Source organism: Cricetulus griseus, chromosome 9 (assembly GCF_003668045.3).
Source record: "Cricetulus griseus strain 17A/GY chromosome 9, alternate assembly CriGri-PICRH-1.0, whole genome shotgun sequence".
NCBI lineage: Eukaryota > Metazoa > Chordata > Mammalia > Rodentia > Cricetidae > Cricetulus > Cricetulus griseus.
This window is the reverse complement of record NC_048602.1, coordinates 4,844,527-4,858,784: the sequence shown is the minus strand read 5'-3', so window position 1 is coordinate 4,858,784 and position 14,258 is coordinate 4,844,527. Positions and strand designations below refer to the sequence as shown.

At 55.5% G+C, this 14,258-nt stretch overlaps 2 protein-coding genes across 2 annotated transcripts; both read right to left on the bottom strand.

Moving 5' to 3' along the window:
* Positions 1-1,085: 1,085 nt before the first annotated feature.
* LOC100757672 (hepcidin) lies at positions 1,086-4,681 on the bottom strand. Its single transcript, XM_035449475.1, has 4 exons — positions 2,731-4,681; positions 2,557-2,629; positions 1,361-1,429; positions 1,086-1,270 (listed from the first exon to the last, which is right to left on the bottom strand). Exons 1-4 carry the CDS (start codon positions 2,907-2,909, stop codon positions 1,166-1,168), a joined length of 426 nt encoding a protein of 141 aa, XP_035305366.1. The 5' UTR covers positions 2,910-4,681; the 3' UTR covers positions 1,086-1,165.
* Positions 4,682-4,822: 141 nt separating this feature from the next.
* Usf2 (upstream transcription factor 2, c-fos interacting) lies at positions 4,823-13,945 on the bottom strand. Its single transcript, XM_027431097.2, is given in 11 exon segments — positions 4,823-5,447; positions 5,532-5,660; positions 5,806-5,900; positions 11,695-11,753; positions 12,143-12,230; positions 12,308-12,458; positions 12,863-13,063; positions 13,206-13,324; positions 13,535-13,573; positions 13,576-13,580; positions 13,860-13,945. Coding segments are annotated over 11 exon segments (1,038 nt in total). The 5' UTR covers positions 13,922-13,945; the 3' UTR covers positions 4,823-5,357.
* Between the last annotated feature and the right edge of the window lie 313 nt (positions 13,946-14,258).

Here is a 14,258-nt window from a genome sequence, read left to right as displayed (position 1 = left end):
TTTGATCACCTAATACTGGGGGGAAAAGAACTTTTTGTTTTCATTATTGCTACTGGTTTGAATTGCCATTCCCAGCTTAGGTGACAACATTTAAAGTGTTAGTATATCTCACATGAAGGCTTTCCAGACTGTCTTGACCAAGTCAGATGCCCTTCTCAGAGTGGCTTGCCTCTGGACATGGATATTAGGCTGTTATTCTGTTCCAGGATTCAACAAAGGCCAAATGATCAGTGGCCTTTCTCATCATTAAAACTGTTGGAATCATACAAGCTGGGGCGGTAGAGAATTACATCTCATGTCTCTGTATGTCTCTCTTAAAAGAAGAGCAATCGGGCTGGAGAGATGGCTCAGTGGGTAATGTATTTGCTGTACAAGCACAGACAGGAATCCCAACACCCACATTACAAGCTGGGGAGGAGACAGGTGGGTCCCAGAGACTTAATGGCCAGACAGTTTAGGGGAATCAGTGAGCTCCAGGCTCAGTGAGAGACCCTGTCTCAAAAACAAAACACTAACAAAATAAAACAAACAAAACAAAACAAAACAAAAAACTAAACAAAACCAAAACCAAGGGGAAAAAAAGTGACCTAGCTAGACATTGGTGGTGCATATGTTTAGTCCCGAGACTCAGGAGGCAGAGGCAGGAGGATCTCTGTGAGTTTGACAAAGCAAGTTTCATACCAGCTGGGGTTACTCTGGCTACTACATGTGTACACACACACACACACACATACACACACACACACACACACACACACACACACACACACACACACAGTTTGAAAACATTGTTTGGGTTTTTTTTGATAAAAATCTTTTAGAAAGAAACAACAAGACTGAGGAGAGGCAAGTCTATTCAGCTTTCTTCCCGTGTTGCTGCAAAGACTCCACATCTTCGGAAATGGGGACAAAAATGAAGAGCAGACAACAAATAGTTTTGTCCAGGTTTCTAGCAGCCTCAGTGCATCAGACCTGCGTGTCCTACCGAGTGACTGTCCCCGGGGGTTGCAACCAGTCCAGAAACCTTTGTTAAGGGCAAAGAAATAGCAGACACCACAGTTTGAAAGTAAAATGGTCACCTTTATTTCAAACTCATAAATAAATGGGGGTCGGGTGGAGGGGAGGCAGGGGATGTTGGGAGATGGGGCGCACGGCTGGCTCGGCTCTATGTTTTGCAGCAGACGCCACACTTAAAGTTGCCACAGCAGTAACAGCAAAAAATGCAGATTGGGAAGTGGCTGTCGCGCTTTGTTCGTTTTGGGATCAGGAGCTGCGCGGAAAGGAAGAAGGGGAAATGAGTTGCCTTGCTTGGACATGGGAAAGGCAGGGGAATCATGGGAGGAGTCCCAGTTGCTCTTACCGTCCTGTCCGTCCTGTCCGTCTGGGCTTTTGTCCTGTGCTGAGGCTGTAGCGCTTCAGGCTGTCTCACCTGGGAAAGAGGAAAGGATTACTTGAGTATTGCTGAGTCTCCAGCCCAGGTTTCTGACTTGGCTCTGCCAACTTGTTCCTTCGCCGGGGGCCTTAGGGATGTGTGTTTGGATGGGATTCCTCCAAGAGACCTCACTGCCTTGTTTTGCCCGTCATTCCTTGGGCGCTTTGCTTGGTAAGAGCACCCCACTTTCTTTGTTACTGTACTCTCCTCCTTCTGGACACGACCCTCCCGACAGTTCTCTCCACATCTCGTCCCTTAAAATCAGGTTACCAAGCCGGGCGTTGGTGGCACATGCCTTTAATCCCAGCACTAGGGAAGCAGAGGCAGGCGGATCTCTGTGAGTTCGAGGCCAGCCTGGTCTCCAGATCGAGTGCCAGGATAGGCTCCAAAGCTACACAGAGAAACCCTGTCTCGAAAGAAAAAAAAATCAGGTCACCACATAGCACAGTAGCTTATATCGCCATCAGCTGGGTTGTGGTTGTCCCTTTCTCAGCCACCCCAGGGCCAGTTATCATCTGCACAGCTGTCTACAAAGCTTGGCACCATCAGAACCACCCCCACCCTCTCCTCACTTCCAACACTGACTCCACTTATCAGACCCTACAGATCCAAGGGTCCTGTGGTCACCTGCCACTTGAGTGCCCACTCTGCTGTCTCAGCACCAAGGCTCACCTCTAGTATCTTTGTTGTTGTTTGTGACAGGGTTTTCATAGCCCAGATGGGCACTGAACTGGCTGTGTAGCCAAGGATAACTGTGGACTCCTGGTCCTCCTCTATTTTCTGAGTGCTTACAGCAAGCCTGGCTCTGTAGCATTTTCTTTCTTACAGATTTCTTTCGTGTGGATGAGTGTTTTGTCTGCATGTGTACCACATGCATGCCTAGTGCCTATGAAGGTCAGAAGGCATCAGATGCCCTGAAACTAGAGTTGCAGATGGCTGTGAGCCACCATGTAGGTGCCAGGAACTGAACCTGGGTCCTGTGTGCTCTAACTGCAGAGCAGCCTCTCCAGCCCTCTGCATCATTTTCTTATAAAACACTTTGGCTTGGCTTCCTGCCTCGTGGCCCCACCTCTGGGCCTTCCTTAGAGCAGTCAATTCGGCCCAGCATCTTTCTCCCATGCTACCCACAAATAGCTGTTTTCTAAATGGTCATTTACAGGCAGTTTAAGGAGCACACCCTGACTGGAACGGTGCAGCCTGAGGAACATTTTGTCTGGCTTCCAGCATGTTCCTCACGCTCACATTCCACAATACCTGTGCAGCTAGAGGGAGTGCCTCAGCCGTCCACTCAGGCCCACCCTCGTCCCTTCAGTAGCTGCCCTGAGTAACTGAGGAGCCCCTGCCTCCCGGGGGGACGGCTCTCCCACCGTGGCAGGCCTGGGATGCTCACCAGCTGCTGGAGAAGGGTGCTGCTGGCCAGGCTGGCGATGAGGAGCAGCAGGAGACAGGCGGCCTGGATCTTAGTGCTCTGCGCCATCGTGCCTTCCGTCCCGCTGGCTGTGCAGTCTAAGGACTTGCCTGGTGTCTACGACCCAGTCCTAGTCCTTTTTATGGGACCAGTTGGAGGAGGGGACACCTGAGCCCCCCTCCCCTTTGCCCTGACCCATTTCCAAGAAGACAGTGGCGCCGAACTGGCGGCAGAGATAAGCGGGAACAGAGTGGCAGGGGACAGAATTGTGTCACCCTGAGCCAGCAGAGGTGCATCCAGGGGGTGGGGCAGCTAGGGCCATGAACACAAGCCTCCAGCCAGCGGCCTGTGATGTCACACTGTAGATCCCAGAAAAATTCCCCTTTTCCCCTGGACATTGCCCTTCACCCTTATCAGTGTCTTCACTATGGCTGTCACTCACTGGGCTCCTCAGAAAGACCCAGCAATGGGGAATGCATGTGCAGGGTGCATTCTAGCGTGAATCGGGACAGACAGATGCCCAAGTATAGGCTATCCCATGGTGCCCAGTGTCCAGACCACACGATGTAGCTCTTGTGTTGAAGTCCCCTTTTGCCTATGGTATTATTCATGGCCAGAGCCAACACGTTTCACAGCCCAGCATCTGAGCGACTTCATTCTTTCACATTGTAGCTGAAGCTTAGACCTCACGGAGACCCTAGGACCCCCACCTGTCCCCTCGCCCAACTTGAACCAACACACAGACAGACAAGGCCAGTGTGCACTAATTCACCACGTCTTTCGTGTTAACAGCTAGTGCTGCTAGGCCTCCAAGTGGGGGACCTAACACTGGTTAAGTGCTTAGGTTTACAGTTGCCTTCTCGTCACTGACCCCAGGAGCCTGGCCTGATCTATTTATCAAACTTCCATCTCCCACTAAGCACAAGGGACACAGCAGTAGGTTAGACTTGGCTTGGCAGAGCAGACTATGCCCACCACACACCTCCAAGTGCAGTGGTATTAGGCCAGAACCTTCTCAATTGCCACGTTGGGAGAACTTACACCACAGAAATTGGCACACAGCACACACTTCAGGGTGTTTGCAGTTGGTTCTTGGAGTACTACTGAAACCCATGTGGTGTCCTGGTTCCTATCTATTACCTGGATCCTTTGGCGTGTGCATGGCCCGAGCCATTAAGGAACTGTGACTGAGACGGGCTACTAGACACCACGCCTGCCTTCCTCACTCGGGAACTACCCAGAGTCAATCTCGAGTAGAGCCTTGGGGATGCTGCTGCCACCTCTACACCGCTGACTCTCACTAGGGCCCCTCATTTGCTTGCCAGGCTCTCAAAAGGAGCATCAGGGAGTGGTAAGCCCAAAGCCAGGGTTCTGGGAAACCAGAGACCATCAGGTGTATTTAGGCTGTGGCAAGGCTGAAAAGTAAAGCTAGGTGGACTTGCAGTCCTGGATCTTGAGAGCAGGTGAGTCAGTCTCTTTGGGGACATGACGGTCTCCCCCAGCCCTGCCAGGCACCACTGTGGCTACTCAGGACAGGTTTCATCATCCGCCAAGGGCAGGGGTCACAGCACAGGCGCCAGAGCCGCAGTGTGAGGCGACAGACTGCCGGGCCAAGCCTGGCTTTCTGGCCATCTGCCCTCCCTTGGGGGGTGGGGGGCTCAAGGCCAGGCCCCACCATTGGCTAGTGCACAGGGGAGGGTTCAGCCCCAGAGGCCAGGGATGCTCATAGACCCTGTTTTCAAGAAGACCTGACCCGGGAGACTCCAGCCTCCCTTCCAACACCAGGGGGCACGTCCTTGACCACAGCCCCCATAACCCTCCAGCCCCCATAACCCTCATCTGCACCTCAGAGCCTCGATGGAGAAATTCAATCCTTAATTCTCCCAGCCGTTTTCACACATTGTAGCTGAAGCTTAGACCTCACGGAGACCCTAGGACCCCCACCTGTCCCCTCGCCCAACTTGAACCAACACACAGACAGACAAGGCGGGGCCACACTGGCCAGTTTATTGCAGTTAAATACCTCTCTCTCTATTTTTTGTCCATTTTTCCATAAAGAAAATTAAACACACACGCACGCGCATACACACACACACACCCACACACCCAGAGGGGAGCAGGGATCCAGAAACGAGAGGGGTGGGGGACGTGGCCTCCCTGCATAGGTCCAGGCCCCAGGGAAGGCACCCCCAAAGCTCCCTCCTTCCCATAAGCACCCTGTCTCAATACCTCTAGAGACCAAGGGGGCAGCGGGCAGCGGGGCCTCTGTCCTCCTCCCTTGCTCCTCCTGTGAGCCCAGTACAAGTGAGGAGCTGGTGAGGGCTGAGAAGGGAGGCTGGCAGGTGGGCAGGTTTTCTGCATGGAGCAGGGTAGTGGGCAATGTATCCACAGAAATGCATTATGTCTCCTTGTCTTTGTTAAAAATCTACTATAAAAAACGCAGCTTGGGGAGGGGCGCCTCCCTCTCTGTGCTAAGGGCTGGGGGAGGGGCAGCAGCGGCAGGGTGGGCCGGGGGCGTCACTGCCGGGTGCTCTCGCCCACCATTTCCAGGTTGTGCTGCTGCAGCTGGGCTCGAAGCAGGGCGTTCTCATTCTTCAGCTCCTCGATCTGCAGGCACCACAGAGGACACATGAGCCAGGGGCTGGCCCTCGGCATCCTGGGGCCCCCAGTGGATCCCAGGTCTACACCCACCTGCTGCCTCAGGAGCTCATTGTCCATCTGCAGCCGCTCGGCCTCCTTGAAGGTCTCCTGCAGTCGCTGGTTGGTCTGGCGTAGTTCCCGGATATAGTCACAGGCCTTGGACAGGATGCCCCCTTTACTCTGGAGTGGGGAGGGGAGCAGGCCAGAGTCAGAGGACAGGACCTGCTTGCTGTGCTCGGCATGGGGGACTGGGGACACTCACCGCTCCTGTCTTGCTGTTGTCTGTGTGACAATCTGGAATGATGGGGGTACTGGGGACACTCACCGCTCCTGTCTTGCTGTTGTCTGCGTGACAATCTGGAATGATTTTTGAAAGCTGGACAATCCAGTTGTTAATCTTGTCCCTCCGTCTCCGCTCCACTGCAGGGGACAGTGACAGGCATGCCTTCATGGACAGGTTCACAGAAGCCAGTGTGGTGCACTGGTAAGGACCTCAGGGACCCTAGGGCTGCCACCTCCCCATGGGCCACACTGCTCCATGAGAAACACAACCACGTCTCAATCGTCAAGGGCCACGCTGTTAGGACAGAAGTCCACACTGACAACTAGCCGCAGGTTTGTTTCATTGCCTTCCGGGCACTACACACACTGGATCCAGCATGTAAAAACCAGTGTCACACACATTCGGGCCAGCTGAAAATGCATCCCCGGGCGCTGGGACTCATCTTTCTTTGAGGGGCAGAACCCAGCAATCCCACAGCCACTGTGACCATTGCATTTCTTTCTCTGTATGTCCCCAGAGACTCTGGCTTCTATAATTTTGCTTTTCTCATCTTATTTTGTTCCCTTGGGGAGAGGGCCTCATATAGGTCAGGCTGGCCTCAAACTGTGGAGCCAAGGGTAACTTTAAACTTCTGACCCTCTTGTCTCCATCTCCTAAGTAGCCACTACGCTGAGAGTGAAGCCCACACTCGATCGACTGAGGCCTGGCCCTGTGAACCTCACCTCCCAATGTGAACCCCAGACCTTGAAGGCAAAGGATGGCAAGGGACAGACTTCACTTCAAAGCCCAGACCTGTGCTTTAATTAACTCTGTAACCTCCCACTGCTAGCTATACCGAGGGACAACTGGCCGCAGACATGGCCTGTCATATGCTTAGGGTGCCTGTCAGGAACTACCTGACTTGGAACCAGGTTCACAGCTTGTTGTAGCAAGACTTCCCTCCCGGCCCTTCCTTACCACATTGCAGCCCAAAAGACCCTGGTGATCCCCAAGTCCCCTCATAGGCCTATCCTGTTGTCAGGCCTATCGTGTTGTCAGGAGGGCTGGAGACAATGGTCAAATTTGTGGAGGGGATCTGGGGCTAGAGCCTGATGGGCTGTGGAGAAAACGAGGGCAGTGAGGATGGAAAATGGGTAAACTCTAAGGGAGGGCGGGCTCCTCTCTTCAGACCTGAACTCACGCCTTGCCATGGCAGTCCCTTAAGGGACCTCAGGGTGCAGGAACAGGGGAGGCCACTGCCTCTGCTCAGTCAGTCTACTGTCAAGAGTCTCCCCCCTCTGTCCACTCCCTCTTCACAGCAATCAATCTTTCTCCGAGATCTTTCCAGTGTCCTGACAGACAGCCATGCTGAGTGTGGTAAGGGAGGAATCTCCACTAGGCTTAGGGCTGGCCCACTGTCACCATCCAGTGTGGCAGAATCTTCTGGGAACCTGGTGGTGGACTTGCAGCGGCAAAGCAGTCTAGCCAGGGCCTAGAAGCACTGCCCACCAGGCTCCCTGGCACAGTGCTCCAGGGCTCACTCAGCACTCCCCACCATCCTACCGTCCACTTTTCCAGAGGCTAGGCACCAGGCATTCGCCTCACTCATGACCACACCTCAACCCATTAGGGTTAAGGGTGGGTGGGTGTGGCAGGGTTCCTTTGGTGTGCATTCAATTCTGCAAAATGTACAAGTGCACGGCTTTAACCACGGATGTCATCCAGGGTGGACTGAATGCTGGCTTTGTCCTGGTTGGTGCTCAAGACAGCACTGTAACGGATGTACATGGGGATGGGGATGCTGTGCCCAAAGTAACTGTGCCCAAGGAAGGGCAGGGTCCCTTTCTGCATGGGGCCCACAGTAGGATAAATCTCCAGAGAAACTTTAAGGGGACCCCAGGAAGACAGGTAATAAGATCCCACAAAAGATGACACAAAACACTTTTGGGTGTGTGTGTGTGTTGTTTTTATGTAAATTGTCTACAGCTTGTGTCCAGGTGGTAACGTGGTTTGGCTTGTGGCTTGGAAAAACTAATAGGACACACTGGACCAGCAAAAGGCCAACTGTCTCACAGAAGCCCTGCAGTTGCAACACTGCACTGAAAACTCCTCTCACAGCCAGGTGTGTTGGAGCACAGCTTTAATCCCAGCACTTAGAGGAGGCAGAGGCTGGACAGAACTCTGCGATTTCGAGGCTAGTCTGGTCTACACAGTGAGTTCTAGAATAGCCAAACTGCAGATCTACAGAAAGATCCTGCCCCCAAAACCAAAATAAATCAATAAATCAATCCCACACCTTACAGTACAACCTGCTGAAGGCCAAGTGGGACAAACCTAGTGGGAGACATTAGCTTGCCTCTCTCCAAGAAAACACCAGGCTGGAAATCTCCGGCCACCTCAGCCAGCCTGGCCTCCCTGTGGAGGGGACCTTTCCCAGCAGCAGGCACAATCCACTGTAGTACACGGGGCACCTTCTCCAAGCTAGACCGGATGCACAACCCAGTAAGTCCTACACCTTTAAAAAACTGGAATCACACAAAAGAGAGATCTTAAGCCCCACACGTCTGGAAACTGGGCACCATGCTTCCTGAATAACTGGGGTCAAAGAAGAAATCATAGGAGATGTGGAAAATATTTTGATATAAATGATAATAAAATCATTTATACAAATGGGACAGTTAGACAAAAGTCTGAAGCTATAGATTTACATCAGGAAAAAGTCTGTTTGTTTGTTTTTTGGTTTTTCAAGACAGGGTTTCTCTGTGTAGCTTTGTAGACCAGGCTGGCCTTGAACTCACAGAGATCCGCCTGCCTCAGCTCCCCCATACCCCCCCCCCCCCGCAAGTGCTGGCATTAAAGGCATGCACCACCGCCACCACACTGTCTGCTTTCTTTAAGGCAGGTTCTTACTATGTAGTCCAGGCTTGCCTTGAACTCACAATTCTGCCTCAGCCTTACCAGTGCTGAGCTTACAAAAGGGCACCATACCCAGCTTAAAAAGTAAAGACGTGGGGAATCCCTGATACTAGGGAGTATGAAGCAGGAGGCTTCTGAGTTCAAAACCAGCCTGGACAGATTAGTGAGACTGTCTCAAAAAGATTTAAAGAACTGGAAAGGCTGGGGACATAGTTACATAGTTCTTTCCTAGCACTCAAGGCCCTAGGCTCTACCCCAGTGTCTACCAACAAAGAACTCTCTGCAAGACCACCACCATAGATTAAGACTCTGTTACAAACAGTGAAAATAATAAAACACAAGAACCCGGCTCAAGATTTAAAGTCAGGTTTCATGTAAGACCCGAATTTCCACCACCAGAGATAGTATACTCTGCTACCAGTAACAACAGTCTCTCCACCTACCCCTTGGTGCAACAAATGTTTGCTGCTCTCTCAGGGCCTGGCAGGTACCTTCTGGAGCCCCCAACCCCCCACCCCTGCAGAAAAGCCAGAGGGAGAAAAGAAAGAGAAGCCACGGGGAAACTTATGCTGGTGGAGCCCTGGGAAGGCAAGGGTAGAACTCTGAAAGTTGCCCTGCCTGCCTCATTTCTGGCAGAGAAGCATCCACGGGGCCCCTCAGGAGGTTAGGCAGTGTGCTCTGTGTGGACAAGCTGGGGTAAATCTCAGGGGCAGCCAGACACCGAGAGTTTGAGCTGCAAGTTCCAATGCCCAAGGAGTAGACACTTCATCCTGTGGTGCCATGGGGGGGGGGGGAGCCCTAGGAAGGTGGGAAGGTGACTACCACCTTTCTGGAGAAAAAGAAGTAAGACTTCCGGTGCTGGGGATGAGTCTTAGAGGCCAGACAACTAGAGCTTCTCTGCCGCCCTGGCTGGAGCTTACTAGTAGATGCAAAAGGGACTCAGACTGGCTTTAAGGAGCACCCACAGCCAAAGCCAGCTCCAAGTTCTTGAGGGTGTGTGTGCTGGGAAGAAGTCAGCGAGAACTCCCAAGGTTGTTGTAGGGATGGGTAGGGAGGGAGGGACCAACAAAGAAGACATTAGAATAAGAGAGAGCAGGAAAAGGGACATTCCCAAAAGCAGTGGGGGTGGAGGTGGGGTTAAAAGGCAGGGGCAGATGCTTGGAGCTCAGACAGAAAAGGAAGCCAGCAGATTTGGCAATGAGGTCGCCACAGGTGACCTTCAATGGAGCCAGTCTGGTAGGCCAGACTAAACTGCCAAGCCACAGGGCCAGGCAGATGGTGGTCAAACCTTCTACAGGTTAGAAGCCAGAGAGCTGGTTGCAGCTGGAGGGTGGGGGTGGGGGAGGCTATGGAAACTGCTTGTTGGAGGATGAAAACAACAAGGGCTCCAAGCTGGTTGAATCCAGGGTAAGGCAGAATGAAGGGGAGAGTGGGTGACTGACTGGAGCACACTCAGTGGGAAGGCCGGAGTCAGAGGCGAGGGCTCAGGACCACTGAGGGTTGTGTTAGCTCATTTTACACAGGGCACAGTAACAGCCCGAGGACCCTCAAATTCCCTTGTGTCACTTCCGAAACGACTTCCAGTCCCAGTTCACCCTTTCCCTTCAAAGCCACCTGACCAGGGCAGGGCAGGAGACCCCAACCTAGCAGCTCCAGAAACTTCTCCACATCTTGCCACCTCAGGCCAGAACCACCCCCCCCCCACCCCCGCCCAGAAGTCATCTCTAGCGCGTGACTTCTTAGTCTCTGGTTTCTCATCATCTTATCATCCTGCTTCCAGACACAGACCCCACACTGGAGCCCCCATCACCAGACCTCACCCCAGGGTTAATCTGGGAAGAGCTTCTAGAGAGCTGGTGTGAGCCACCCTGGCAGGTCCCCTTCCAGCCCCACACTTCCTCTTTCCCCTTCCCTGTTCCGCTCTTCCTCAAACTTAAAAGTATCTATGGCTGAGGGCCCGGGCGTTCCTCTGCTTCTTCTCAGGTCCCTGAGAGGCCTCTGAAGCATGTGTCTATCACTCTGCTCCACTCAGGGTTCTCTCTTCCAGTGCTCAGGCATGCCAAGGTACATGGTAACTGTGTGTAGCTTGTCTCCTACCAGTGAGTGGTGCCAGAGCCTAGACCTTGTCTCCACTGCACTTGAGGCCCAGATGGGGGCAGGCATGGCTGGGTGCTTGTTGGCCAAAAGCTTGTCACCACTTAAACAGTAGCACCCCCTATTCCCTCTGCTATCAAAGCACCCTCAAGTCTCAGGGTCTGAGGTCTTCATCCTGGTTCAGTCTCAAAGAAACCACACAAAGCCTCAGTGACAAGCAAACAGCACCCTTGAAACACTCTCTTCAGCCTGTGCCATCCTCTAATTGCTAAAGCTCCCAGAAAAATCTTCCTGGGGCAACCTCACTTCAGTGCCTTAGCCATCTCTCAGCCACAAGCTGTCTTTCGTTAGCAATTCTGACTGATCCCCTAGGCCAGGCAGCAGTCTTGGCCCAGGGCCTGTGCTGCCCTGCCCTGTCCTGCCTGGGATCCGGGGTCAGTAAATATTTGTTGAGGGGTGGCTGTTTGGGTGTCAGAACTGCCTTGCCTTGAGGGCTAGTATGCTGATGACCAATCAAGTCAGGGAGACCAAGGAACAGCCCTAAAAGACAAAAGACCTAGGGTGGAACTGTAGCTTCCGGGAAGGGCGGGAGACACTGGCTTCAACTGGCCAGAAGTTCAATTTCCTTTTCATAAAGGCCGCCCAGCTACACATGGAGGGCAAGAACACGTGAATGAGAAGGGCAAATCCTACACCTGGATGTAGGGGCTGCCGTTTTTAAGAGATTGGCCAACAGACCAACTCTAAATCACAGGCCAGAAAACACCTGGCCAAGGCCAACTCTCGCCCTCTATCTTTCCTAACAGCTTACTGCCGTCACCCATCAGCCCTGCCCGTCACCCATCAGCCCTGCCCGACGAATTCAGCACACACCTCTCCGGCATCTGGGCTTGACAGGCAATGGGCTCGAAGCACCCAAGGAACACACACCACCACCCTTACCTTCATTGTGCTGAGCTCTTCTTCTCTCATCTCGAGGAGTCCTGGTTCCATCGATTTTTCTACAACAGAAGGGGAAATAACAGACACCTATTACCTTAGACTCATCCATCTCTTCAAGTATTTACCAAACTACCAGACTTGACAAACACCTTTGTTTTCACGGCACTAGGAGTCGAACCCAGGGCTCTGCAAAATGCTGGGCAAGCGCTCTGCCACTGAGCTACCTCTCCAGCCCAGGACCATTAGTTTTGCCAAGTAAATCCATGTGAAAACGGAGAGAAAATTAAACTTTTTTTTAAAAGTGGTACTCCAGAAGCAAAAGCTAACAAAACCCATACCCGACTCCTGCTGTATACTGGACAGGCCCAGCGGCTAGGCCCCCCCCCAAAAAAAAGCACCAAAAAACCCTCCCTTTCCTCGGCCCCCAACAACGGGACTAGGCACATACGGAGAATAGGGGTGTGTCCGGGGTGCAATTGTCCTCTGTGTCCCTGTCTGAAGTACATCCTGGGGTGTCATCATGACATAGAACTGGCCTGCCGGAAACGTCCAGGGAGCATCAGCAAGGTGGAACTGCTTCGGTGATTTCCCTAGCTACCCTTCCTCCCCTTACCTCCGGCCTGCAGGCTCTGGTCTGTGGTCTGCACAGACACAGCCGTGGTATCTCCCACACTGGATGCTGGGAAATATGCAAACCGTGCCTCCCCGCTGACAGCTTCTGCGGCCGGGCTGCCACCATTGCTGAATGGATTTTGAATTACAGCCTAGGGAAGAGGACACAGGCCAATCCTTAGCCACCCCCGCCATCCCACCTTGGCTGTTGGGATGGGTGTTCATTTGCTACGTTGTGGGGGGGTGGGGAGGGGAGGAAGCCCGCTGTGTGTACCATTCTGTCTAGCATCTCATCTCTGACGGGACTCAACTGTGGCTATCTCAGCTACTCTACTTTTTTTCCTCTAAGTTGCCTCCTGTTTTATACAGAAAAACAAAAGCAATAATAACAATTCCACGAGACGTGCTGCGCGACGTCTGGGCCCAACATCCACCTCCTCGCACGGCCCGGCGGCCTGGAGAGCGAGCATCACTGGCGAGCTCACACACCCCACCCCCGGGGGCTGCCCCCCCCCTCCACTCCCCAGCCCCTCCCCAGGAGCTGCGGGCCACCTACCAGCGGGAAGGGTGCCGCGGGACCTGGGGGTACAGAGGCAGCGGCCGGGCCGGGGCGCTGGGCTGCCCCGTCCACACCCACCTGGCTCACAGCCTGCTGCCCCCCCGCGAAGGCAGCGGTGGACACGACGCTGACGGCGCCAGCCGCGTCGCCCTGGCCGTCCAGCTGACCATCAGTCACCTGGACTACGCGGTATGTCACCTGCAGGGGGCGGCAGAGCGACGAGAGCGACGCTAGGGCCCGAGTAAGGGGCCAGCTCGGAGGCTCTCCCTGCCCAGCGGCGGCGAGCGCTCGCCCTCCCCGTGCTCGCCCGGGGCTCCCCGGCCGCGGCCGCCACCCTCACCTGGCCTCCATTATTCTCTGTGCGGAACTGGTACTGGATGTTGTGGTCGCCGAACGCCGCCTGCTGGACGCTGGCGATGGCCACCGCCGTCTGCTCCTCGGCCCCCGGGCCGTCCCCGCCTGTGGGGGGGGCAGCAGGGCAAGGGGGCAGCAGGCTCAGCGGGCGAGCGGGGCCTCCCGGCGTGTGTCCCCCCGCACCCCGTCCGTCGTCCCGCCCCCCCCCAACCCCAAACCCGGCCTGCCTGCCTGCAACCCCGCGCGGGCGGCGGGCGGGCGGGCGGGCGAGCGAGCGGGCGAGCCGCGGCCCCCCCGGAGCACTCACCTTCCTGCAGCTCGACAGCTCGACGCCCTCCTCGGCCTCGGGTCCTTGTCGTGGCTGCGGGGGCACACGAGGGGCAGGCAGGGCCCGGGTCAGCGCCGGAGTCAGGCCCGCACCCGAGCGGGGCGCAGCGGCCCCGCTCGCCCGCTCGCCCGCTCGCCGCCAGGCGGCCGGGCCCCGCCGGGGTCCCCTCCCCGCGGCCTCCATTTTGAGCCGGGCCCGGAGGCCGCTCGGGATCAATGGCGTCCCCCCGCCCTCTCGCGCTCGGGGGGGGACAGAGGGGCCGTGGGGGGGGCCCCGGGGCGCGGAGGGGGCGCGAGCGGCCGGCGCGCTTACCTGGCGGCGGCAGCAGCGGTGGCCGAGGAAGCAGGATCCAGACCCGGGTCCAGCATGTCCATGGGGGGGTGGGGGGAGGGGAGGGGAGGGAGGGAGGGGGCGGCGGCGAGGGCGGGCGGCCGGGCGGGGGGGGCCCGAGCCCGGCGCTCACGCCGCGCGGCAGGAGGGGACGGAGGAGACACGGGAGCCGCTCGCGCTGATCACGGGGACAAACAGTGGGGTCATGTGAGGAGGAGATGCCGCCGCCGCCGCCGCCGCCGCTGCTGCTGCTCCTGCAGCCGCGCCGCCGCCTCCTCCTCTCCTGCAGCCGCCGCGGCCGCCGCCTCCGCTCGCCCTCGGCTCCGGCTCCGGGCCGCGGCTCGCCTGCCCCCTCCCGCTCCGCTCGCCGCCGTCCGTCGC

Bases quoted from the DNA above. Each gene is read 5' to 3' on its own strand.
- LOC100757672 (XM_035449475.1), bottom strand. From the start codon at position 2,909: ATGGCGCAGAGCACTAAGATCCAGGCCGCCTGTCTCCTGCTGCTCCTC. The intron at 2,630-2,730 runs GTGGGCCTGAGT...AATGTTCCTCAG, and splicing joins CAGCTACTGAAGGGACGAGG to GCTGCACCGTTCCAGTCAGG. The intron at 1,430-2,556 runs GTAGCATGGGAG...CCTCTTTCCCAG, and splicing joins TAGAAAACAGCTATTTGTGG to GTGAGACAGCCTGAAGCGCT.